This window comes from Electrophorus electricus, chromosome 23 (assembly GCF_041902795.1).
Source record: "Electrophorus electricus isolate QZ-2024a chromosome 23, ASM4190279v1, whole genome shotgun sequence".
Taxonomy (NCBI): Eukaryota; Metazoa; Chordata; class Actinopteri; order Gymnotiformes; family Gymnotidae; genus Electrophorus; species Electrophorus electricus.
In genome coordinates this window covers 9033574-9060589 of record NC_137519.1, presented here as the reverse complement: position 1 = coordinate 9060589, position 27016 = coordinate 9033574, and the positions used below count along the sequence as shown (strand labels likewise).

General features: G+C 39.7%; 1 protein-coding gene and 2 long non-coding RNA genes across 4 annotated transcripts; 1 reads left to right on the top strand and 2 right to left on the bottom strand.

Moving 5' to 3' along the window:
* Positions 1–353: 353 nt before the first annotated feature.
* On the bottom strand, positions 354–16368 carry hsd17b12b (hydroxysteroid (17-beta) dehydrogenase 12b). Of its 2 annotated transcripts, none has more exons than XM_027013829.3 (11): positions 16045–16368; positions 11002–11048; positions 9435–9510; positions 6940–7047; positions 6511–6575; positions 6285–6329; positions 5813–5847; positions 4683–4764; positions 2744–2809; positions 2408–2557; positions 354–1995 (listed from the first exon to the last, which is right to left on the bottom strand). In XM_027013829.3, the coding sequence occupies exons 1-11, from the start codon at positions 16214–16216 to the stop codon at positions 1888–1890; spliced, it is 954 nt and encodes a 317-aa protein (XP_026869630.3). In that variant the 5' UTR covers positions 16217–16368; the 3' UTR covers positions 354–1887. The 2 variants fall into 2 exon arrangements, with proteins under 2 accessions (XP_026869630.3, XP_081562446.1); XM_081706320.1 differs by lacking the exon at positions 16045–16368 and adding an exon at positions 11319–11644.
* Positions 16369–16484: 116 nt separating this feature from the next.
* LOC118240457 (uncharacterized) lies at positions 16485–24424 on the top strand. The gene is made up of 3 exons (XR_004775429.2): positions 16485–16518; positions 16844–16921; positions 23209–24424. It is a non-coding gene; the product is annotated as an uncharacterized LOC118240457 (long non-coding RNA).
* A 142-nt stretch (positions 24425–24566) lies between these two features.
* LOC145653200 (uncharacterized) lies at positions 24567–25975 on the bottom strand. Its single transcript, XR_014119564.1, has 2 exons — positions 25856–25975; positions 24567–25459 (listed from the first exon to the last, which is right to left on the bottom strand). It is a non-coding gene; the product is annotated as an uncharacterized LOC145653200 (long non-coding RNA).
* Positions 25976–27016: the final 1041 nt, after the last annotated feature.

Sequence of the window (27016 nt, the reverse complement as noted above, 5' to 3'; positions counted from 1 at the left end):
AACACATGGCAGTGCAGAGCTGGAACTAATGCTTTACCACAGTGGACTTCAGAGCTGAAAGCCAGTTTGGTGTCTCCACCTTTCTAAAACAAATGAGGTCACTCAGCTAGGGTTTGCTAACTAACTGCAGAGTTCAGTCAAGGAAAGACCGAATCACACACTGCAGTGGCCAACTAGGGCCAGATTTTGGTCCCCAGCCGTCCCACCTGCTTTGCTCTCTGACACGGGTCCGTCTCTCTAATCTCTCCTGAGTGCTCCAAACAGAAATCTAGGTATACTAGTGAACTGCAAACCACCCTGAAATAGCATTTGCACTCTTCTGCATAGGATACAGTACTCATACCAAGCCGCAGTTATGAGAAAACGTTTCCTTTATTGTTGCTTGTGAACAGTGACAGTATGTTTGTTTGGTGATGTATATATATTTTTATTAAAGGCTGTCTCACTTAGAAATGTTGCTTTATGAAATAACACCATGGTAAAGAGACAGTATTCTTGTAGGGGATGTGCATGTTAGCCAGTTCTGAACCCTTATTCATAACATGCTCATGTTGCTAAATTTGTTTCCTCTTGTGCATGCTACAGCAAAATGGCCATCATTGAAATGCTGTAGTTACAATAAAGCAATTTTCACATTCAAAATGAAACAGCCACACTGGTTTAGTGCAATGCAAGTGTTGTTTGTATAAAAGATGTATCCATAAGAGTTTACATAGAGACACTTGTGCCAACGGTTTGTGAAACATACTAAAGGTAGTGCATGCAGTTCACAAAAACTGCCATCCTGCAAACTATGGGTGAAAATGAACCAGCGTCATTAAAGCAAAAAAAGTAAATGCTCATTTTAAAGGAACATTCCAGCTCTTTTTAACGTCATCTCTGGTTAAAGGTATATATAGCACGTGGTCAATCACCAAGGACGATAAGCACATGAAACACACTTAACAGAAGGCCAAGGTCAGTAATCTTTATCAGTAATCTTTATGCTTTTCTTAGTCCAGGGAAATGCATCAAAATTACTGCCTGTGGCAATTAGCCACAGATGGAGTAGATAAGATACTATGCAGAAAAACACTTGATTTAAAGAGGATTCAAAGTACTGTTGGCATAAAATAAAGTAAGTGCTTTGGAATGTTATAGATAACTTATTTAGAAAAATTAATGTTACAACAAATGTCATTTAAGGACGTCATATGTACCTTCCTCTAACAAAATATAACCGTTAGGGACACAGCAGTCGAACAGTAGTAGGGACAATTGCCTGAAAATTGTTCAGCATTTATTCTAAAGCAGGCTTCAGTTATACAGGGCTGTAGCACTGCATAGTAGGGGGTCTTCCAGCTGAAACAGTTGGTCACCTAATAATCAGGCGTCATTATGAGGAAAACACGTGTGGAGTGCTCTGGCCCTCCAGAACTCTATAGAGTATAGTTGTGGATTAAAAGAGGAGAATGGAGGATCTGCAATGGAACATCAATTTGGCCTCTTAATCTGTATCCAGAAATCAAGAAACATCATATGTAGGCTGCAGGAACCATTTTTAATTTAAACCAAAGTGTGCTGACAAATTGTAAAAGGATTTGCAGAATATTCCAGGTACCACTTGCCAGCCTTTTTCTATTAGTAAAGCCAGTTAGAAACATTTCTCTACAAATTAAGCCAATTTTAGTTTTCGTTAGCAATGATACTAAAGTGCTTGTACCTCCTCTGTAGGGAAAATAAAAGTATCGATTCAAAGCATCACGGAATGAATGATCTTATTCAGAGCATGGTGGGTGTCTTGGAAAGCAAAAGGAAATTGGGGGGGGGGGGCTTCTAGAATTCTGGGGTTGGTCCATCGTTCGCCTCCTGGGCGCCAGCCTCCTGCCCGTTCCTCTCCAGGGCTTTTTAGCCCTGCTTCTGTTTCTTCAGGTAACGTGCACGCTGAGACAAGCCCATACTCATGAGGTATTTCTTAAACAATCTTGCAGGCAGCAGAGCTGTGGTCACCCAGCCCTGCACAAATAGAACGGAAAGACTGGTTAAATCACGCTCCAGTGCAGCATATTAGCCAGCATATTACCACCACTCCGGTCATTCAAACAGCCGTGTGATCAAATGCAGGTAACATGCACATTTATCTGTCCTCACTTTATGAAATTCTAATATCTTCTGAACACATTTAGGAAATGGTCAAATAGGACTGGGTTAAAAATACTGAACCTGAAAACAAAAGCTAAAAACAGTCCACTTTAATGCACTTGCTAACAAGCATGCAAGCAAACTGAATCGATTCGCATGTTCTAGATTGAAATGCAGCTGGTCAGTACTGAACAACATAAGAGTGTTTGACCAGCAAGGAAATACTTTACACTCCCTGGCATCTGGAGGCCAAGTGATGTATGTGAAAGTTTCGCCAGGTTCTTACCATGATGGCATGGGGCAGGTAGCCACTGGTCTGGCTCTGCAGGCCCACGGTGCTCAGCTGGGCCGCCACATAACGTTCAGGTGTTGGAATGTCCAGGGAGGCCCTCTTGATTTTGCTCAGCTTGGTGGTCACGTAGAAGGGCAGAACACTCTAAGGGGATTGGATGTTTTACAATATACCTTGATGACGACTTTCCATATTCCTCATACACAAAAAATAAAAATAACAATGTAAAGTATTTAGTACTCAGAGGACTATTTTCATGGTACTTCTCACTCTGCTTCTGTTTGTTTCTATTCTCACTTTCTTTCTTGCCCTCCAAGTTTTTCCACTTACCTGAATAATGATGCCTTTGTTTTTGTACTCAGCATCAAGCCCACGAGAGAAGTAGTCCACAAAAGCCTGGTGGAGAGGTATCCAAACTCACTGTTGTTCATTGAACATTGCACAAGTTTCAACCCCAGCATCCCAACACAAAGACAGTCGACACCCCCAATTACACTGCTACAACAAAGCAACATTTTTCAGAGGCTTATAGCTGCTTCACAAAGCTTTCCACCCAAAGTACAGGAGCTAATGTGAGTTCCAACCATGAAGAATGAATGGGAAATTCAGGTAGTCTGGACGTGGCGAAAGCAAACTAGCAATAAATTGGTGGCCACGAGTCACATAGTTTAAGATCCAAACATTTTAGGCACAAAGATAAAATGACAAAGATGAAGGTAATTACAAACAAACTGCATATTAACTTACTTTCGCACATATTCACGAAGCCCTTATCCATTCTGATCCCTTTCTCTATTAACCGATGTTCATGCCCTCAACCCGAGCCATTACAAATTAATCCCAGTGCTTGCCCACTGGATTTGAACATTGCAGATTATCACTTCCATTGTTCAATGTGATATGTACACAGGAGAAAGACCTTTAGGCTACCAAGTTTGTTCAGCAAAAAGACCAATTGGGATAGCACTGCAGTCATCACATGCTGCATACCGTCAGCAACTTTTAAACAGTGGGAATTAGGCACAGCAGGCTACACTAACTTTTAAAGCAGCCTACTTTTTCTATATCCACATAGCAAGCTATGAACTAGAGCTTGTTCCCTTAACGGAGACCCATCATTTTGCCACTAGTTTCCTGCTGGCTTGCTGAGTCTTGATCAAGCAGAAATTTGAGCTGTGATATTGTGAATTCACTGCTTAGCACCGTTTCATGTTTTCCCTGCTGATGTATACCTGGTTAAACTCAAGAAATATTCAGTAATTAGCTAGTGTGCTGGATTAAGAGTTTCAGAGCATAGAAACTGTTGAGTCCCAAAGCTTCTGCTCTACCTTCATGGATGGGTAAGCTAAGCAGGTAGAAGTGCTGGTAAATTCAATTTTCCCACCATGACAGAGAGAAAAAAAAACGAAAAAAAAGATATTTTGGGAAAATCTGGGCAAAAACAAAATTGCCAATTTCATTATCCATTGTTCAAAATCTCCCCTGTTATATGACACCAACTGATCTGGGAGGGTAGAGGCTTCCTCCATCATTTGAGAAGCCAGGCACATCATCTTTTTTGGAATTGCTGCCTATGTGAGGCCTGCAGTGCAGCCGAGTGGCCAAGTGCACCCGCTGCCCTGGACTGTGCAGACATCAGGTTTTATAGGGGAGTGGGGCTGCAGCTAAAAGCAGAGCAGGGTGAACTTTCCATATCCCTGGAGCACATGTCAGCTGGGCACATCTGCAGCACACATCAGCTGGTCACATTAGCTAAACCACACAGGCAGAATCAAACCCATGATTTAAACACCTCTGTAAAGCACTGTACAAGCACTGTTTAATTGCCACACTCTTGGTTTTCCTTCTTTCATGCTTACATGCTCAGCTTTTTAATTAAAAAGTAAATGCTTTTAGAAATCAATCAAAAAGTAGTCATGCTACTTGAAGCTGTTTAATGAGTCTCTTGCACTAAGCATCTAGCAGTGTGGTACATGTACACTATTCCTGGGAGTTGCAGACACTTGTTACCAATGTAAAAAATACTTGGAACGTGGTGGATGTTTTTTTGTCCTTTTTTTCATTCCATTATTACTTATCCTATTCCCTCTCAAATAATGTGTGTCATGAGAGTATTAGTTATCTCTAAAGTAAAAAAGTATTTTCCACCATAATGGGGGGGGGGTTAACTTCGCAATCATCAGCTGCATTTTCTAAATCAGTACAGGAGCCTTGGTACACCTCATGTCCAAGCCCCTCCCCTCCAGTAGTCGTGGCAGAATCCACTTGCCTTGGAGGAGGAGTAGAGTGTGAGAAGCGGGACAGGGTACATGCCACTGGCAGAGGCAATGTTCAGGATCACCCCTTTGGACCTATAATGAAAACACAACAGATCAGAGGCTTTGAGTATGCTTTTTTTAAATTAAGTTTCCATGTACTGTTTTTTTTTGGGGGGGGGGGGGGGGCAGGTCAGTGTTGTACTGAGAGCTATTGTACTGAGCTATTGTACTGAGAGATTAGTTGTATGTACCCTCTTTATTCAGCCAATTGTATTAACTCATTTTATAAATAAATTAACAATTATTACCTGTTGATTTCGTTCCATTACATTTTTCTGTTCACATTACAGTACTAAATGTTTTAAGCCGAAATATAGCATGTAGCAATTTGCAGTAACCCTGCAGCGATTTTGCCTGCTGCTGACCGCTTTGGGAGCGGGTCACTAAAATGCAAGCAACCATTCTTTATTTCATTTTTAAAACGTATTTGTACTCCTACTGAGGCGTCTTGAAAAGTACAGTAAATCCCAACACAGCAATGACAGTCCTCTCCTCCTTCTCACAACAGTGATTTCAGCATGACCTGACAAAATGCACCACGAGGTGCTGATTGTAGTCCGTAGTAAGCTCGCTTCATTTTCATGAAGTTGAGTAACGCTCAGCTTTTCAACACTGTCTTCGCTTGGTTCGCAACGCGCTCGGTCTCATAATTGAATTGAATTGAACTGAATAATTGAAACTGAAATCAGTGTTGACAAGATGGAGGAAAGGATCATCGTTGCTGTCTTAGTTTTTTCCTGTATTTTTCGACACAGATCTGTAGGAATACAGATACGTATTTTAAAAAAATAAGCGTGGATGGTGGTGTCTGAAATAGTTGGTAGACTTGGACCGATTAATTTGTTTATGTTATTAGTGACCAACGTGGCCAGCAGGAGGCGAAACAGGAGTTTCGCCTCTCTGCAATGTCTTTCAGACAGTACCGTAGCGCCCCCTAGTGCTGCGCTAAAGAACAAACATTTATCTTAATTGAAAAGATCAATTCTATTCAATCCAATCCATATACAGAATCTATTTCCTTTGGGAAACAAGACTTTGCTGTTTCTCTGCTGTCCAGGGAATAATCTCTAATCAAACTCACCTCTCAACCATTCTGGGCAACACCAGCCGAGACATCTGCCGTAGAAAGGAGATACCAAGAGTGAGGCACATACATTATAGCAGTATAGAACATCGACCTTAAATGAAGTTCTGGTCTTGCTCCTGTGCTGTACTGTATGTGATTCAAAAGAACGGTTAGTCGAATACTGAAAATTTTACTTTTGACCTGAAGGTGGCAGAAGAGACTAGTGATCAGGGCTGAACGTGATTCACTTTACAAAAGCAGCTCCAGCCTAAAACGATCCTTATTCATATTTTATTATTAATTTATTCCACTAGTCATTCAGCTGTTTGCATTAAGGATTTTACATGTTTTTCAATACTGAACATCAATGTGTACAGATGAGGTGGGGATTTATTTGCAAATCTTTGCAATGTGAGTTTTTCCAGGTTCTCAACCTGGTGTGAGTGTACAGTATGTACAATTATTACTGAAGTGATGTGCTACTGACCTGGCAGACCGAGGTGATGTTAATGTTTATCATATTGTTAATGAACTGTAACAAGAGAAAAAGTTTAAGATGGATTTCAACAGCACAAAAACACTTCAGTAAAAAATTAGATGAGAGAAAGTGTCTTGCTTAGAGCACACACACACACACACACACACACACACACACACACACACACGCTGGTCAATGAGTAAATAAACCACTGTGAAATCAGGCCACCACTTACTTGATCAAGATTTGGTATGTTGAGGAAAAACTCAGGGTAAGTGTAGGACACTCCAACATTGTTAACTGCAAGGAAAACGAAATAGAGCCAGACTAAACACAAAAAAGGATAGATGCACGACCGGACTGGTATGTCCAACATGCTCACGCTCTGTCCAGTAGGTGGCAACAAACACCAACGTGTAGGTCAGTGTTCCTTAAAGAAAGTCCTACTGTACTCAAGATACTGGCTACTTTAGAGAATGAGTTTCCAGTTGTACAGTCCACGCCCAGAACATTTTGTTCCAAAAATTCATGTGATCCAATTCCAGTATGCATCACACAGCAAGAACATCACAACCACTGAGACAACCATGATTAACACAGGTCAGCTGAAGTTTGGCCTGGGTAAAATGTATTCTGCAGACACTGTAACATGCATGCAACATACCCAAGACTCCTACTTCCAGGCCAACAAGTCCAGATTCAATCTTAGAGTAGATATCAGTGGATCCGAAGTCTGCAGAGATGGTTTTTGTCTTCACGTTGTACTTGCTCTCTGAAAGACAAAGGTAATAATAAATAAATAAATGCAGTATGTTAAAAATGCCATACAACAACCTGTTAAAAAAGGTGAATGTGTTGAGGAGTAAAATACTCCTAAAAAGGTCCTTTCTAAAAATGCAACAGGGCAACAAGAGATCTGAGAATCACTTGAATACATTTGTGACATCCAAAGAAAGATCAAACAAACAGGGAGGCTTCATAGTCCTTCCGCATGGACCAATGGGCCACTGGGCCACCATCATCCCCCTCGCCGCTTACAGGAGGTTTTCAGGGCATCAAATATATTTTCCATCCTGACAAAATAATGAAAGGAGTAGCAGGAAAATTGTCGTAAAAATAATTCTTTGAAGCAGGTTTGACGAAGACAATGAAACACAAATGCAGTTGAATGAACAGGAGGGGACACAGAACGTGAAGCGAGAAGTGGGGTGTCATGCTACATGGGGTTGCCAGTTCCCACCAGCTTCCAGTCTCCCTCTCTCTTCAACAGAGGGAAAAAGAAGACAAACTCAACAAGAGACAAAAGGTGGGTTTTTTGGGTTTTTTTTTAAATAAACATTTTAAAAAAGGATGCTGGGTGCTTGTCCTCAACTGAACTGTTCAGCTATAATTTAGTCTTAACATGCAGATTTAAACTGATGGTGTCCCTATTTTTGGTTTATGAGCAGGTCTGTGCAGAGGGACAGAGTCTGTGATGCCTCAGTGTGCTTCTCCATTAGTGAGCACACATTTACAAAGGGGTGGAGAGAGAGGAAGACAGGAAGAGAGAGAAAAAAGATGGCAAGAATGAGAAAAAGACGGAGAGAGAAAAAAAAATTCATTTGCACAATACTCATACATTTCTACATTATGTATATTATTAATACATTTGTATATTTAAATGTATATTATTAATGCATTTACTGTATTGCTTTGCTTTAACAGGTATTTTATCCTGTCATGCCAATAAAACACATCAGAGAGAGAGAGAGAGAGAGGGTGAAGGGAATGAGGAGAGTAAAGGGAATGAGAATCCATTCACAGACATCAGACACAAGCTCATTCACAGGCGCTGCCCCAGGTGAACGTGCTCCTGATTAACCAAGAGAGATGTATGGGAGCAGGAGAGCTTGCATGCAGCAATACTCAGATATGTGCCAAATCTATCCATGTGCCTTCAGACAGCCAGATGTTCCAGGTTTGCAGAATCAATCAGTTAAATAAAAAAAGAGAATGCTGAAATAATGTATGTTGTGAAAGAAGTAAATCTATAACAGAAAGAAATTACCAAGGGCCAATGGCAAGTGACAAATTCTGTGAAGGTAAAATTTGCAAAGGTTCTAGGCCACTGAAGACAGGGCAGTTTGACTGTGTGACATCCCACCACATCTCTGGATTTAAGTGTGGGGTGTGGTGTCTTCACAGCCCACACTTAAAGTTGGGTTAAACCAGTCCTCTTTCAGGCTCTGGAACCACACTTAAACACCACATCCAATTAGATGTCAATTTTGCCTTTCATTCCACCACCACCAATACACCACCACATTGACGCATAAAACACACATACGAGAGAATATATTGTACAAGGCAGTGATTTATGCTTAAAAAGTCCACGAATGCTTTTCCTACTGACTGGAGGGTAAAGACTGAAACTGTCCGTTTCCCCCTCTGGCTGCACTGCTGTGTCGCTGAGACGGACCTTCACGGGTGGAGGTGTGGCTACAGCGACACAGCAGCCAGGTAACTCCTCTGGCAGAAAGTCTGCCTTTCAGAGCATCGCTAAAAATAGCACACTTCATTAACATCCACACTCATTCAACAGAGAGAGACACTCACTACCTCACAGACAGAAGCAGTACCCCCTGCTTCGTGCCCCCTCACATGTGCATGCCCACAGGTATAAAGCAGAAGACATTAAGAGTTACTCTCACACACACACACACACACACACACACACACACACACACACGGGTGCACCAGATTATACTGTCCCCTACAAATCAAAAGTCCGTCTGGGGTGGGGATCCACAAGGTCAGCCGTCCCCTCAGCATCCAAAGATTTCTCCATTGTGTCTACCAGCACAAATCTGTGTTTAGCTTCAATAGGGTGTTTGTGATAGCACTTCATAGATCCAAATTTCACAAGTGTATTATTAGAATATAAAATGCATTAGGGACCATACATTACATTTTAAAGGAGCTTTTTCTCTATGAAAACGTTTTCCGTCTTTTATTATAGCAGTTTGCATGTTGGTGGAGAGTGGAAGTTCTGCGAGTACTACTTGTTCTACATCTCCTTGCACAGGTAGCAAAGAATGCACGAGCCTTAAAGGATGAGGTGGATGACATCGTTAATGTAGAGTCCCGGGTCCACAGACTGGGTGGGACCTGAACACATACCTATGGCACCAGAAACCTCGGCAAGCTTCTCCTGAGTACGACTGATGAGGACAATGTCAAAGCCTCGCCGAGCAAGCTGAGACATGGAAAAACACACAGACACACACACTTGCAATGTAGTACACAAGGTTTCTTGAGAAACAGGATGCTTTGCAGCTGTGCAAGCAAAGTGTATATACACACACACACACACACACACACACGGCCAAAAGTATGTGGACACCCCTCCTAATTACTGAACTGAGGTTCAGTTTAATTGATAAAAGGCTACAAAATCAAGCACACCGTCTATGGAGACTGCAAAACTAACACTGGCAGTAAAATACAAACTAACCAAAACATGGCCCTGTCATTATATTTCTGCCCTGCTAGACCTGCCAATTGCAAGTGATAATATTATGAAAGCTCACTAGGTGCGATGCCCAGCATCGGCTGGAGTGGACTTAAGCAGAGTGCCACTGGAGTCTGGAGCAGAGGAATCAACTTCTCTGGAGAAGATGCCAGGAAAACACAGCCTAGAATACATAGTTGCCAACAGTAAAGGTGGTGGAGAAGCGATATTGGTCTGGGACTGTTCTTCAGGGATTGGACTGGGCCTCTTTGTTCTAGTGAAGAGTGATGTTAATGCTACAGCATACAAAGGCATATTAGGCAACTATGCTTGCAACTTTGAAGCAACAGTTTGGGGAAGACCTTTCCTGTTAGAGCATGTACACAAAGAAAGGCCTGAAAAAACATGGTTGGATGAGTTTGGTGTGGATGAACTTTGGTGGCCTACACAGAGCCCTGTATCTCAGTCCCACCTTTGGGATGAATTGGCATGTTGATTGAGAGCCTGGACTTCACATCATTCAACATCAGTGCCTGACTTCACAAATGCTGTTTTGACCGAACATGCACAAATTCTAAACAGACGCATTCCAAAATCTTGTGGAAATCCTTTCCAGAAGAGTGCAGGCTGTTGCAGCTGCAAAGAACGGTCCAACTATATATTAATGGCCATTGTTTTGGAATGGAATATTCAACAAGTTCATACAGATGTGATGGTCAGGTATCCACATACTTTTGGCCATAGTATGGAAGAAAAATCTACACTAAAGTTTAGAGTGCACATCATAATCCCCATTTGTGGTAGACCATAAAACATTTTTATGTTGCTTTTAAGAAATCAAGCCATTATTTAAAATTATTCCAAAACAGAGTGAATCACTAATAGAAATGCGTTGAAGTGGGCTATAAAGTGCTTCACGAAGAGTTTTCTAGGAACTACTTTTGGCCTGGCAGTGGTCAAAACGCGAGGCGAGGTCTATGGACGAGCGGCGATGCTGAGGGCTTGCCGGTGGGTCTGCCGAGCGAGGCATACCTTCAAGAGCGGAGTCCTCGCCTGATCTCGTACTAAGAACTCTCCTCAGATGAGTCATCGTGACTTCCGTGAAGGGAAGGGAGGAAAGTAAGGGAAAAAAAGAAAAGGAGAGGAGGGGAAAAAAAAAAAAAAAAAAAACATACACACACACACACACACACACACACACACACACACACAACCCCCTCCCTCCTGGAATCTTACCTCCTCTGCGTAGGCTTTCCCGATTCCATCGGTAGCCCCAGTTACAACTGCGGAGACAAAGAGATGGAGAGAAAGGTCAGTTAGGGGAGGCAGCATCCTCACAACTTATGGTAGCACGCGAACACGCCTGAGCTGCCATGGCGGATGGCCGGGTGCCTCATCTCCTCTAGCTCTTTCAGCCGCCTCTCTCAGACATGCATGTGATGGAGCTGACAACTCAGCCTGATAAATTACTGCCTGTAGTGGCCATGCGCACACAGAATAGACACGTAAGGATGCGCATGCAGAGATATATGCACCCCCACTCCAAAGCTTACCTCTTTGTAAAAACAGTCTGGGGGGGAGACATGGAAGGGGGACAGCCTGAACAGTCACATTTACAGGCCCCCACCCAAACACACACACACACGCTCTCTCCTGGTTCATGATCGGCGAGGGGCACAACTGGTCATTCCCTCTCCCCCAACCCCCCTGACCTTGCCACAACTGGTGTCAGAGGAGGCAGAACTGATTAAAGTTTAAAGATTTATATGAGCAGTTTGCATCTGTTGTAGGAGCGGGAGGAGAGAGACAGAGAGACAGAAAAAGAGAGAAAAGGAGGGAGGCAGACCAAAGACATATTGGGGGGGGGCAGACAGAGAAAAAACAGAGAGGGGGAGAAAAAGAGAAAGAGAGAATGAATGACAGAAAAGAGAAACAGGAGAAAAGAGAAAGAGGAAAAGCAGGAAAGAGAAGCTGGAGGGGGGAGAAAGGGAGAGGAAAGGAGGGAGGAAAGGATGACGAACAATAAGACAGCACGAGGGTGGGGCAAGTGAGTACCGATCCTGAGGGCAGCTAAAAATAGCAGGGAGGAGTTGAAAAGCACGCATGAACAGAGAGTACAGTCAAGATGGAAGGGTGGGGGGCGACACACAGTTAGAGGCATGAAAGTCATTTTTTCCATTTATTTTTAAGCATATTTACAATACATTACTCTATATGAGAATAGAATTAAATACTCAAAACAATACTCGACTGGCATATAAGATTCAGAGCTGGCGAGTGAGTACATAAAATTTGAAAATGCTTACAGCCAAATTGTTTCCACACTGTGACATAAATGGTCCTGACCAATGCTGAATGTTCATCTCAATAAGTGCTTCCCCTGTTCATTGACAGAGTGATTTTCAAGAGCTGGTTTAACTTATTTGGTGTGTGCTTTATTAATTCTGCTCACTGGAGATACAGGTCTGCTCTAAAACCTCTGCTTTTCCATTGAGAGACTCTGGGGAGAGTCATCATTCACCCTAGTGTGGATCTGCGGAGGTGGTGTTTCTTAAAAAAAAAAAGAGGGGGGGTTCGGTGGAGGGGTGCGGGGTGCATTGGGTCTGGTTCTGAATCATGTTTGGCATCATCTTCTTTTAGAATGGGCTAAACTTAGAAAGGCATTCCACACTGCTACCTGATTTGAGGACTACACCTATTACGTAGTCTGTCTGACAAAAAGTATGGTTTTTATGTGGCCAATTTCTATTAAAATTTAAGAAAAACATTTTAAACTTTTTTTTTTGTTCACATATAATAAAATGTGTGTGATGGCTAAATAATGTTGGTGCTATGTATGTTAAAGAAGAATCCTTTACTATCATTCTACGGCACCTGTAAACACCCTGCAGCACAATCATTACGACAGCAATATGCAGACACTCAGGCTGCTGCAAAGCGAAAAACCCAAAGACACTAAAAGTGATAGAAGAACCTTGGACACCAGCTGCCAGTGCCGTAAAATAATGTAACATTATTACAGTGAAATCTGGAAGCCCCATCTTATTTTCAGCGGCCAAAAAACTACGGAGTTAAATGCAGAAATGTGGTCAGCCGAAGCGCGATTTTACGAGCGTGAGGACGCCCCTCTCCGCGCTCGGTACTGCTCCTGCTGCCGCAAAAAAAAATAAAAAATAAAATAAATAAAATAAAATATTCACGGAGGCTAAAAAAAGAACGAGAGATTAAAAATACAGGACAGGCACTGCAGCCTCGTCTGGAACAGTCGCGGCACTTGAATACCAACGAGCGTCAGCCTCCCGTGGCGTCACACGCTGCACTTTCCCCCTCCGCGGCCACGGCAGCCAAGCCAAACGTGCCGGCGCGCAGCCGCAGTGTCGCCGCCTCCATTGGCCGCCTTCAGGGCGGCGCGCCGCATCGACATATGGATTTACCGCGAGCGCACGCCGCTTGCGGATCTAGAGTGGACCGTCAACAGGGAGGAGGCTGCGACAGACAAGGAAGCACCGTCGTGTTTTCCGGCATCCGTGCCCAGACCATGCCATTCGACGAGAAAGAAAACGAGCGAGTCCATTTCTGCAACCTGCAGCCCCCACCCCTTGCTAACGGAACACGCGCTGCAGCGCTACCCGCTGATGCGCGCACTAGCCAAGTCCAGTTCATAGGGACAAAAGGTTGTGACAAACAGTTTTATCGCTAGGATAAAGACAAACACACTTTACGTGTCGTCCACGCGGGATCCGTTTTCTCCTCTAATACTACGAGCCTGCCCTCACAAACTAAGGAAAACTTAGGAATAAAAAACTGCCATCCCTCACTGCCCTAGGACGTTCCCGTCTATACAGCATTATGTAATCGAAGACCTCTCTCTGTCCGCAGAGGCTTCAAAGGGTCCCCAGTGCCCCCACTCAAGAAACATGCTTCTTTAGTACGGGATGCCACGCTCCTCTCTCAATAGCTTTAGTCGCTTTACATCAGCAGCACGGTTCAAAAGGAATCGGCCACTCTAAAAATAGCGCGGGATGCATTCAGCTTTCCCTGAGGCAAGATATTTTCAGAAAGGGGGAGAACCATATGAATGTCTTCCTCTCAAGTGTTCAGTACAGTAACATCAATTCATAAATATCTATTAATGACGCATTCATAAGAATTTTCGATGGATGGAAAATTGCTAAATAGACAGAAAATAAATGCAAAGTAGATGAAAATGCAGGCTTTTTACAGGACTTATGAAATCAGTTTTCTTAAAATGTAACAGAAAAAGGATATGCATCTCTGAAAGGGCATTTTAGAACATGATGCAATGATGTCCAGCCTACTTTCTAAACGTTTTGCAAAATATACATGCACATGATGGGGTTACTTAGAAATGTGTCAGTTTATTAAAATACCTGAAGCTGTATAAACTATCACTTTAAGTACATTTATTAAGCCACTGTGTTAATGTGGTCCAGCACAATGATATCTATACTAATAATTTGATGCACGATGCTCAGAAGCAAATGCCACAAATCTACAGAAAACAAGAAAGAGGAGAGCGAGAGGAAAGAACAAGCAAGTGAGACACACACTGTGTGTCTGCATGCAAGCAGGGATAGCGGGGGATGAGCACACATTGTTTCATGAGTGAGAAGAAAATGGACAATAAAGTGGATCAGCTGAATGGGAGGGGATATGCAAAGCATAGAGCTGTGGCACGTGTCAGTGTGCACATCCGGAGAGATGTGAACATACACGACATTGCACACATCCAATCACATCACAGTTCTTAACCAGCCAATTACAGCAATTCATTACTTTAGCTGAGAACAAATGCCTTCATTCAGAAAAGCATAAGTGCAGTCAGAAACTAACATTTACACCTTATGGGAAACTGTCAGAAAGCTGCAAAAAAAATAGCCTGGGCCTGTTTGGGTTTTTTTTGAGTATATGTGAGCCCCCTGCATACTCATTGCTTTTCATGTGTTGCTGGGGTGACAAATGTACAGTCAATGGGCACTATCTAGGCCATGTGATAGGATAGTACAGGAAGACACAACTCTAGAAACAAAGTCGGGCGAATATAAACAAAATTATGCTGTCAAGTCAGCAGGAAATAAACAGCCAACTGCAATCATTTGTAAACAACACAATTACATACGTCTTCAAATCAAGCATATTCTGTCATTGGAATATATTAGAATATTCTATTAGCCTTCAAGACAGAAAGTTTAATCATTCAAAAATGTTCTCCACTGAATATACAGAGTTTAACTACATTTTTGCAAAATTCTGTCTAAATAGAATTTGCAGCCGACCTTTTCTGGCTTAGCCTACATCCTACACAAACACAAGCAGTCAGTACTGTTTGTGGGCAGCGTGCGTCTGACACAGTAAAGCTGTCAGTATTTGACTAGCTTGTTGTTTATGTTGTTGTTCTCACAAAGTGGGCCGTGTAATCACAGACAGGGTGATGGCTGTTAATAGGTTTTAAGCAAGGAAGAAAGCAGACCGATACCATGTAGTCTTAAGTTTGGATCTGGCTTTCATGCCTGTAAACACAGAAATCACCTAAGAGAGATTATTTTAATATTTGTTTTTATCACCTATATTTCCTTACATCAACATAGACCAATAAATCACACTTACAAACATGACTAACATCTCAACATTAGACATCATGGAAATGCTAAAAGTTCCCCACATTTTACAATTAGAAGAACTAAGTGTAATACATTATTATGAATATGCAGGATGATTTGTGACATAAGAAAAATGTCTCTGAAGAAAAGACACATGGTCTATTATAGGGTTAGACAGCACAGTGAAAGCAGATGTGGAAAATGAAAAAACAAATTATTTCCCTGAATGTCAAAGCCTAACCTAGTTATCTATGAATTTCATGGGCGGACTTTTGCACTTCCACATACGACTATTGCTCAACTGCAACTGGAGGAAGAGAATATGAGGTGATCCTACATGTCATTGGGGCAATCCTTTCTAATGAGGTCCAACCATGTAAAGACAAGTTAGTTAAATGGTAAGTTCTATTATAGGGACAGTTGGTTCAAAACTGTTAAGTTTCATTTCTGCTTACCGTTGATAACATTTTCATCATAAGAAATCAGGGTCTCATTAGGTCTAAACGCACAAAAGCACGAAAAAGTTGAATAAAATCATTGTACCTAATTTGACAGCAGATTAATTAGTTAGTAGCCAGCAATTATAGAGGCAAGCCAGCCACTTGGTTAGAAGATGAAATGCCGGTCCAGACCGTTATTAGTTCTATCATTTACCAACCTGCCCATTTCCCGAGTTTGGAGGGGCTAATTAGATTTCCGTTTCCCAAAATCCACACGCGGAGCCCGTTAATCAGTCGGTACAAGGTACACAACGACACCCAGGCCACAGTGACAGCACCTATCCAAAACAGGGGCGCTTTCAACCGTTGCATATTCTGTGCTGAGTCCATAATTACAACCTTCACGTCCCTGAGGTTCACACGTGCATACGACTGTATCTGGAAAAAAAAATATCCGTCGATACCTGCCTTACACAATAATGAAAACAGAAGAGAAGTAGCTAACAAGCACGGTCAACCCAGCGCTGGATCAAAACTCAACTTCCGTGTTGGGTACCTGTTCCGGTGTAAGTATTGTGACCTCGATTTCTGATTGGATGATGGTTCTGTTCATCAGATTTGAGTTTCAGAGGCGTCTTTCTACAGCTCGTGGGGTAGTCTCAAGTATACGAAGAAAGTTATTAAATATAAGGGTATGTTACAAATTATTACGTTGCTATTTTGAAATAACATTTAATAAATAATTTGGTATCAGCTATCTGAAAATGCAGGATAAATACGTTTTCAATGAAAAACATGGAAAGGCCTACTAATTTGTTAGACCAGTAGTTAGCGTGTAAAGTTCAGTGTTTCATAATATGCTGGCTAGCTAGGTTATATTATTTGTGTTAGGAGTTTTATATAAAACGAGTTTGAACGTAAACCGGTTATTTTTGAGTCATTTTACAGCTTTTGATTTGCATTACAAGTGCTGCTGTAGCCTAAAAACAAGGTAAATAATATATTTGCCTCTCCAAGGAATCCTGTCGTTGGTTTTGCATGTTGAAACCTGGTCCACGTATTTGATCTGATACAAACGAAATGGTCACTTTTAAGGTCAGTTTAATACATTACAAAATGAAAAAACAAACGTCACGAATAGATTCTATAAATTGTACGGTTTGTAATGCAGTGTTCGCGCGGGTATCCTTATGTTTTTAACTCGGGCATGTGACAAAATTGCTCTAATTCGACTTCCCTTAAAGTTAATTTTAATATGGACAAGAGAAAATAAATCTCAAATGGTTGTAGCTTTTCGAATAAAATTGAGAATTATACATACATAAAAGTAAATGCATTTAAAGTTTTAATGAGCAGCATAATGGACATCGCAATTTTATTTTATTCAGTTTGGTTCTCTCAGACATAGGAACAAGATGTAAACACAGACACACACACTCACACACACAGCCTACACAAAGACATTCCGGCACCTGCTCATTATGCTAAGAAAACCTAAAGTAAAGCTTCTTCTGTGTGGTAATGTTTTACATTTTTAACATTTTCAAATTACATTACATTCAGTTAAATTCATTTCAGTATTAGTGCAGAATGACAAGGCTCATGTCTCTGGAACTGTTGAATAATATAGGGTTGAGGGGTTGGTATTGTTCAGCATTCTTATGTTACCATTTTGTTTTGCAAACTTAAAAACAAGCTTATTTTGCATGCTGGAAGAGGTAATATTTCCGTGGCAAATAGTTAATAATTAACCCAGATAGAAGTGCTACAAAACTATAAGTTCTGACTTCCCATCTTAAATCTTGTGTTAATTTCACTCACATGTCATCTAAATGCTCTTTTTCTGACATGGAAAAGCATTGCCAAACTGTCAGTTCCTCTCTGCCTTTTCACTAACATGGTCGTACGTGCATTCATGCTTTCTAAATAAGATGTTTATGTACTTATACCTTTGGAAAAAAAAACTACATATATGTAAATTGTAGGAAATAAAGATCATGAGTTTTAATCAGTTTGGATGAGGATGTTACATCTGTTGTAAACTCTTAACTCTCTTAAATTCTCTCATCATCTTGTTTTAAGATTTGAGTTTATAATTCCTTTACAAGTCCATATGTGGTTTTACATGTTGCAAATACCATTTAGGTAGGCTATATCTGTAAAAGACCCTATAGTAATGGATTCTTTATAGCTTTTCTAAAATCAATGGCTCCAAAACCCATGGCAGGGCAGCTCAGCTGGCTGGAGACTTTGGTTCAGGTCATCTGAGCGCATTACAGACTATTGGTATATTTAAGAGGGAACTAAAAACATCCTCTTTAAAACGTTTGTTTGTTATTTAGTTTTACATGCACTGATTTTGTCTGATCTACAGTGCATATCTGTATATTTGTCCCGATTTCTTAATTAATAAACTAGCCACGGTGTTTTATTAATCCTTTATTTATAACCAACTGCAGTTCATTACAGGTTAAATATAGCCTTATAATAAACAAAATGCAGATTGAATTACACTGTGGTACTTTTATCACCTATTTTTTTTATTGAGAAGCAAATTGCATTGGAAGCCTTACATAGTTTCAGTACAAAAGTTGTACTTTACTTGTACATTTACTTGTACAATTTTATAGTTGATATTTTTTAATAGAATAGTCTGTTTCCAAACATGTTAAAAACACTAGTAACCACAGCAGTTGTCCTACAGATAAAATTATACTTGCCCAAATTAAATGGTTTTGTGTTTTGTTTCTTGCAGCTTAGCAGAAAAAAACTTTATCATAAATTAGTTAGAAATACACACATTAGCAGACAATGAGTTGACTGACACTCAGACTAGACAAGAGCACTTTTTAGTTACAAAATGCACAGACAAGACAAACTTAGAGTTGAGTGTTCAAATGAGTGTTCTTTTGATATTGTGCCTATTAGGATAGAGCTCTGGGTTCATAATTAACAAGCCAAAAAGCTATTTTGAAAGCAGTCTGAGACTGTGTCCAGACTTGTTTACAACATTTTGCATAGGTCAGACAAAGAGAAAAACACTCAGGTAAAGCCAAAGACAGTCCATTAACTGCATTTACAGACTCCATTTAGACACCACATCCTAAAAAAAAGAGCTAGAATGAGTAACAGGGTAAAACCTAGACAATATATATTAGACAACGGCCAATACCTTTTGTTTTTCTTATAATTTTCAGATTTGGCAAACTAATGCCTGTTATACTAAATACAATACAGTAAATACACTGACAAAGGAGTGTTTGACAAGAAAAAGATGTACATAAAAAGTGTTTTCTAATTTATTTTTATTTTGAGCATTACATTATACATTTACAGCATTACGACTTACAGAAGTGCTTTGTTGTCGCTGTTGTTATCCATATCCATGTTATCCAGAGTTATACATGTTTTCCAGAGTATGTCTACAGTATGGTAGTATAGTTGTTTCTGTTTGTTTCATTTTTCACATTTACTTTTTTTTTATCTTCTTTACGTTGCATCTATATGGTAGATTTTTTCCCTCAGTTTTTGTGATGTCCGGGGACTCATACTATATCCATTGTTCAGAAATAATAACCCTAGTGATATAATTTAAAATACAGTGATAGGTTAACTGAAGCATTAATGTGAGCTGCAAGTGATGCATTCTATGGGTATGGGTACTTAGTTTTATTAAAATGAAAACCCTAAATAATTTTTGCAGTGCATGCTCATAATAAACAAGAAAATATTAATGTAATTTGCCAAATAGTAATATGGCAGGATAGATTTAAAATGGTAGGAATGACAGCACTTTGAGTGTTTTTCTCAGTGCTATATAGGTTTCTTTTAAATACGAGCTGTTTTGTGGAGATGGCTTTTTGGAGAATCATAGCCAGTACTTTCAAATGAATGAAAAATCTGCATCTCTGCATTTTATAGCATATAGGTTATAGCTTTATCACAGTGATCAAGTACATGACATTTGATTATTTGAATTATGTCAGAATTGTGATTTAAATCTATTTTTCTCAAGTAAATCAATGTCTTGTTGTGTATGTATTGTGAAAGGACTCTCAAAGACTTATTTTCATGAGTGCAAGTCTACAGTTCATCACATATGTGGATCCATAGCTTATAGACCACTTTATTTGACCTTCATTTATAACTGTTCAGATCTGCATATGGAGTTAGGTAGCTTACTAAGCAATAGTTTTCCTAGACATTTTATACTCATATGTTAAACAGTGAGCCAAACCATACAACAGTTAATTTATATTAATATTTATAGATGGACTAACACACACAAAATAACTACAGGGCCCACCTCATTAATAGAGCAAAAATAATTAGTACTTGAGAGAAAATAAATCCAGACACAGACTGTCAGACATATTTCTGTATTATTTCATTATTTTTTATTATTTAATTCCTCCAATGCATCTAATTAAAGCTGAGGTTACTCTAACAACCTTGCTGTGAATAGTGTCAAGCAGAAGAGAGATTGGTTCATTAGAGACATCAGGTTTGACCAATTTTAGTACTCTTGTGTGAGTGTTTTCTCGAGAGATGTTTTTTCCTCACTGTTAGGCCATCCTACCAGAGAAAAGATAAATGTAACATTTCTTCAGGTCTTGATCCCCTAAAGGTTACAAGAAAAGCATAAAATGGGGCAAATGGAAAAATAAAACCTGAGTATGCCATAGTATAATAATGACAATTGCTCTTGAAATGAGTAAGTAAATTAAAAGTAATTCATACAGGTTGTCCTACAGATGCTTGTTATTTTCTAGAACTTCTGATTGGCTGCAAAATATGAGCAGTAGTGTGTGAACAATCTGTGCCAATATGCTGCACTACAGATGTGTAAACAGCATGTTCCTTATAAACATGCTGTCCCTTACAGACTGATACTATTAGGTTGGAACGCTGACAAATAAGGAAACAATATAAGCAGTTGGTTTGCAGATACTAGAAAAAATGAGAACTATGATTATACATGGTGATTGTGAAATGAAATTTTAAAGAAACAATAGATATAGCGTTTCTTACATTACCCATACATGTATGCAAAATATTTAGTCACAGTGTTTAGATCACCTGAAAATGTTTAAACTGCAATAGTATTTTTATTTGTGGTGTTTGTGGTTTGCGAAGGACGTATTCCAGACCTATGTAAACAGGACATGTACTAAAAACTATAAGTGTAATTTGCTATTAAATCACAATGACAAAGTATATTTTGTTTGTTGACGCATTTAATTATATCACAATTGACAAAAAGTTAAATATCATACATATATAATATTTTGTATGGAAGGTAGGTCAAAAACTAATGCAGCAAGTTGCTTTGACTCCTGACTACATATATATATTTTTTTATATATATAGTGGAGATCACATCTGCTGCAATTACAGTTAACATTGCAGTATTGATGCTTAGGCTGAAGGTTGTTGTCATGTCCTTCTTGACTTCTCAGTGTCTATGCAGTGTGCATATATGTCTATATTTTTATCTTGGTTAATAATTCACTTTATATTTAATATACAGACATTACAGCTGTAATATTCCTTACTGCATACAGTACCCTGTTTTCTGCTGGGTAATCCTGGTTGACTCCTGGCAGACAATAAATCTTTTTAGACTTGGCACCTTGAAACATTTCACACAGTGAAATCATATGTGTTGAATTAACTCATGCATAATGTTGAGTTCAGATGAAAGAATTCAGTGTTGTAAGAAGTGATGCAGCACCAGTATTGGTCTTGTGCAACCGTTTAAAGGGTGGCCCTTTTGATCAGGGTCCAGACAGTGTGAGATGTCTCGTGTCTTGGACAGATACGTGATGTTTTTTCCAAAGCTTGCTATGAGTCAGGTTCTCCATAGGCTCATTTAGACTACATCACAAAAAAGATGAGAATGGGAATATAATTGCATCTGTAAACCTTCACTTTCTTACTCCTGGGGGCAGGGGGGTTAACATAAGAAAGTGATCCTCTACTCTCATTAAAATTGGCAGTACTAGGCCATATTCAGGACGTGTAATCAAAATACAATTGAATGTAGTCTAGTTCTATATAAAGGCTACATTAAAATACAAATGCAAAGCTCTAATGCTTTTCTTAAGTAAAATGAAGTAGCTTTGGAATTCTGTAATGTTTCATAAAGGTATATGAAAAAAAATATATATATATATATTTTATTTTATTTTATTTTTTACCAGTGATCAAAACAGTAAATTTAAACAATGACAGAACCATCATCTATGAGTGTAATGATATACAATTACAAATGTAAAGTCCCGTGTGATTCATTTAAACCTTTAAATAATCATATTAAATTAGGGCTGTTACTTTGTTAATTCACTTCTATGTTTGGAAAAGTTGAGACATGCAGCAGATATAAAAGAGAGATTTGGCTACATCAGACTGCGTGTCTTACAGTTTCAGCAAAGGTTACTGCTGTACCGTTCTGCTAGGCCAGACAGGGTGTGGAGGGCATGGCCATGAACACATTCCTCTGTGTTCCTCTTTCTTTGGGGAGGGTGCAGTGCTCATTACTGTTACTTTAATTACTCTGACCAATACTGATAAATATCATGCTTACTCATTAAGACTTCAACATCTTGCGCACCCCTGGATATATCCAACAGTAAAAGAATTAACATGCTTGATTTTGTGGAAACAAAAGGAAAAGTGTAAAATCTAAACTGCAAAAAATGTAAACACAGTTTCTGAGTTTCTTTTTTTCAGAAAGCTCTTGGCTATTATTTCAGATTTTCCTTGATATAGGAGTTACAGAATGCATTAAAAAAAAAAAGTAATATGCACAAGCCTTATAGCCATACAGAGGCCAATATACTGTAACCAAAAGAAACTGAGTACGAAATGAAACAAGCTGGCCACATCTGCGTGACATGTGCAAGAGTCACAATAGGCTGTAGTTCAGTGTTAAAACTAGCGATAGTACTTGTTCCATAAGAAGCAAAAAAAAAAAAAAACTAATTTAAGAATCACGCAGCGGTAAATGTAAACAAATAACTGACATCATCCAATGTCTGTACTGAATGTGCATCCATGACATTTGTACAGGGGAAAAAAACTAAGTAAAAACAAATGTACTATATATTAATGTTAAAGAAATCCTAAAGAATGAAGCATTAAAAAAAAAGGCTGGGTATAATAAAGAAAGCAGTTTCTTTCCAACTCGGGTGTCGCCGTCTCTCCAACCCCCCCACCCCCCTGCTTTTCTTACCCTCAGCACTAGCAAAGACAACAGGTCTGGAATAGTCAGTATACAAATCCAACATGCTGTTGTGACTCATTTATCCTTTTAATGTAGTTAATATACATTTGTAGAGGGCAAATCTGTGTTAGCTGAATGCATTTTTTCTGTTTGTCAGGAGGGGACCGGGGACATGGAGCTGAAACGTGACATGATCCTATCGTACCAGTTCCATATCAGCATTTTCATCTGGGTGGGATATCAGACCTCACGTTGAAAAATAAATGTAATTATGCAGAGGTACATTCTGCTTCTAATGACAATGAGTGAAGTCGATATGTCAACGTAGACATAAACAGATATGAATGCACACGTGATCACACACACACCAACTCACGACTCCCAATTTATGCCAAATGTGTTGCTTTTATTCAATTTCACAAATTACACAAATTGGAAAGCTTGTCACTACACAATAAAATTCAGCTTTTTATTAATTAAATGTGTCCTTCGATTAGTTCATTGTTTCATGGCAAAGCTATTTGTATCCTCCACAGAACAGATTAGATCAGACATTAGACCATGTTTTAGGAAAAATATGATCATCTGTTTTCTAAAGACATGCAGGCTGATTTAACTTCCTATAGAGGATCATGCAGCTGCAGATACCTGAAGTGTCCTATTTCCCTAATCCGATGCTATCCAACTACAAGAGCATGCTCCTACCTACACATTTTATTTTTATATATATATATATATATATATATATATATATATATATATATATATATAATACGCAACAGTAATGTGATTAGGATTTGTTTCTGTTTACAAATTTACTTTTACATTTGACGGTGTTTGCACATGTATTCTGTAAAATGTTACAATGTTGCACTCCTGTGGAGTAACATAAGTATTAGATTATCACTCTGTGTACACATACTGTACACATACATTTGTCATGTCAACAAAAATGAACTATTTGTTGTCTGTCTTCTAAATTACAAGAGAAAGAGAGACGTCATGAATGGTGTAAAGTCCAGTGATGTGGAGTTCAGGCATGTATTGAGGACAAGACATATCATCTCATAATCTCAATCAGTTCTATTTGTGTAAATGTGAGAAACATGATTGTCAACAGTGAGAAAAGTGAAAGGTTCTTGTATCTTAAACCCGACTTACAATTCTTGCTGTTGGATATATCTGATGTTACCAAATAAGAACAGATTGATGATCTTTTTATGCAAACGTATGGGTGGTACCCTCTTAAAGAGTGTTTAAACGTGTGTGTTTAAGTAAATTTAAGTAGGCTTTGCTAAAGGTTCACTGCCCTCACGGCAGGAGCTGTTACCCCGGCTGGTACTTGGAGGTTTAATTCGAACAGGTATGATCCTACTAGTCCATTTTGAAAGTATCGTCGAGATATTTAGATATCCCCGGTAACAGAGTTGCTGCTTCACTTTAACAAAGCAGTATGCAACAGCACCTGTGCGCGTCACGCGTCTCGGTGCAAAACTCCAGATGTCACGATCAAGATGCAATATTTTCATTGTCCTTTAATAAATGTGTTCATTAATTCATTAGTTTTGTCTTGCCATGTGTAACAGCATATTATGATATAATTAACATGTTTTATACACTCCCAAATACTTGACATTTGGAAAAAGATTTCATATTTGTTAAATGGTTTAGGCGGGGTTGGACGCATCAAACAATGTTATGATGTGTGACAGACTTTGGAGTAGAGAAGATACAAAATACAAAGATGAATAACAGAATACGGTTGGTGTGTCATTTCGCCAAATGGATATCATAGTCAACGACGAGCAGAAATGCGGAGCAAAATTCTCCGGTTCACGTTCTGATATTCGGTGTGTGTGCCCTCCGCAAATGCTTTTTGGGGTAAGGGCTTCCCATTGATAGTTATGAACAGCAAGCCCAGACCGCAAAAAGATTCGTGAAGGACTGCTGAGAGTCCATATCCAGTCGATCTTATACGCGTAAAATGTGACATCCGGGTTGCAGGTCTTGCTTATAATTATTGACAATCCGTGTTCTGTGTGAGGGGTGGCCACACCGGAGCCAAGGGCTCGTCTTGTGCAGTAGACTCCAATTCTAAACATTCATTGCAGAAACAGTCTTGTCATAATGCATAGAATCCCTTCTAGTATAGTCGGTCCCTTTTCATCCCAGTGCAATCCTCGCCAGTTTATCCGAGGTCTGGGACTGTTCCTATCGTAATACTGTACCATATTCTCGTATTCGTGATAAACAGAAAGCTGATCTACTCCTGTCAGTCGATAGATCTGTCGAAGGAGGGGACTTGCTGCGCTCCAGATCACAGTAAATAGAGAGCACTGAAGGATTTCATTGGAGCAAACAAAAAATCGTCATCGACCAATCAGTGTCCTTCTCACACAGGAACCCCCCTTTTTGAAAAAAGAATATATATATATATATATATATATATATATATATATATATATATATATATATATATATATATATATACATACACACACACACACACACACACACACACAAACTAAAACTCCAACGGTGTACGAAACGTACTAGATAACTGTATATCATATATAGTTTTGTTCAAAAGCAGTTCATACATTCATCGTGTATTTGCTCTTTAAGGAACAAAAACGCATGATCCCTAATGTATTTCTTACGTTTTAACGAGTTTAAGAGGTATACAGCTGAAATACTATTTACTCTAGTAGGTTATCCGTATTCCAGTTTAGTGTAAAGTGTCTGACAGCCAACACTGCCAACGTTAAGCAACACAGCACAAAATTATCCAAATGTACACTTACCAAAGCCACCACCTCCACTAGATCCTAGTCGACTGTAGACAACTCTGCCCGTTCTCTAATCACCAAAGAACAATCTTTCCATGTCTCATGAATTATGAACATCATTTCTCTAAGTTTGCTATATTTGGACACCTCCCCCCCCCCACCCCGCAACATATATATACACACACACACACACACACACAAACAAATAAAATCACAAGTGAGCCCACCCCCACAGACGCGCGCGCACAGAGACACACAAAAAACACACAAAAAACTCTCACACTCTCACTCACACAGACACACACAATATCGCTCCCTCACGCTCATACACACGCGCAATGAAACTCCCTCACCCGACAACCCAATACTCCAATTCGTTTCTTTCAATTGGCTCCGGATCCCAAGGTCAGGAGCAAGAGTGACAGAGGAGAACAGAAAGAGCTAACATTTAAAGTATAATCTTCACCGATAGCCACGTTATGAAGAAATGATTAGGATGTCGTTTCATTTGTAAAAGTCTCCAGTCAGTCACGATTCCCTCCATCTGTCTCCGGCACCCAGTGCTTGCCCCTACTGACGCAGCCGACGCGCATTACTCACTTTCGCAGTCACGACTCGCGAATCTGTGTTGTTTCCGATGAAATAGCACGCCAAAAATGAATTATCTAGGATTACCATGCCCATATCTACTTGATACGTTTGGCAAAATATGGAAATTTGGTCTTTAAGTGTTAAACGTGAACCTTTTCCACAAACAAAACATGGGCTACCCACGGTGCTCCTCACAAACCCACAATGCCAAGCACTGACGTTTAACACAGACCGTTTTATTGCAAAGACACCGTACATTTTACATACTAAAAAAGGCGACTAGCCTCAAGAGTCACCACGTTTCAAAATCAGTTTTGCTCGCCCTCCTGTGTCCAGGCGAGATTTGAACAAACAAACGAATTCATTTTGGAACGTTTTAAGATATGTCAAGAGTAATAATAATGATACTAACAATGAAACTTGAATTCGCAAGTTTACTGCAACGTTTCAGCAAGGTTCCTACTGGTTACAATAGAGGAACTTGGGCATTGAATGAGTTATTCAGCACGTCTGATATTCCAAATTGAGCCAGTGGTCTTCAGCTACTTAGGTAAACGTCATTAATGTTCAAACAATGCAGTGCCA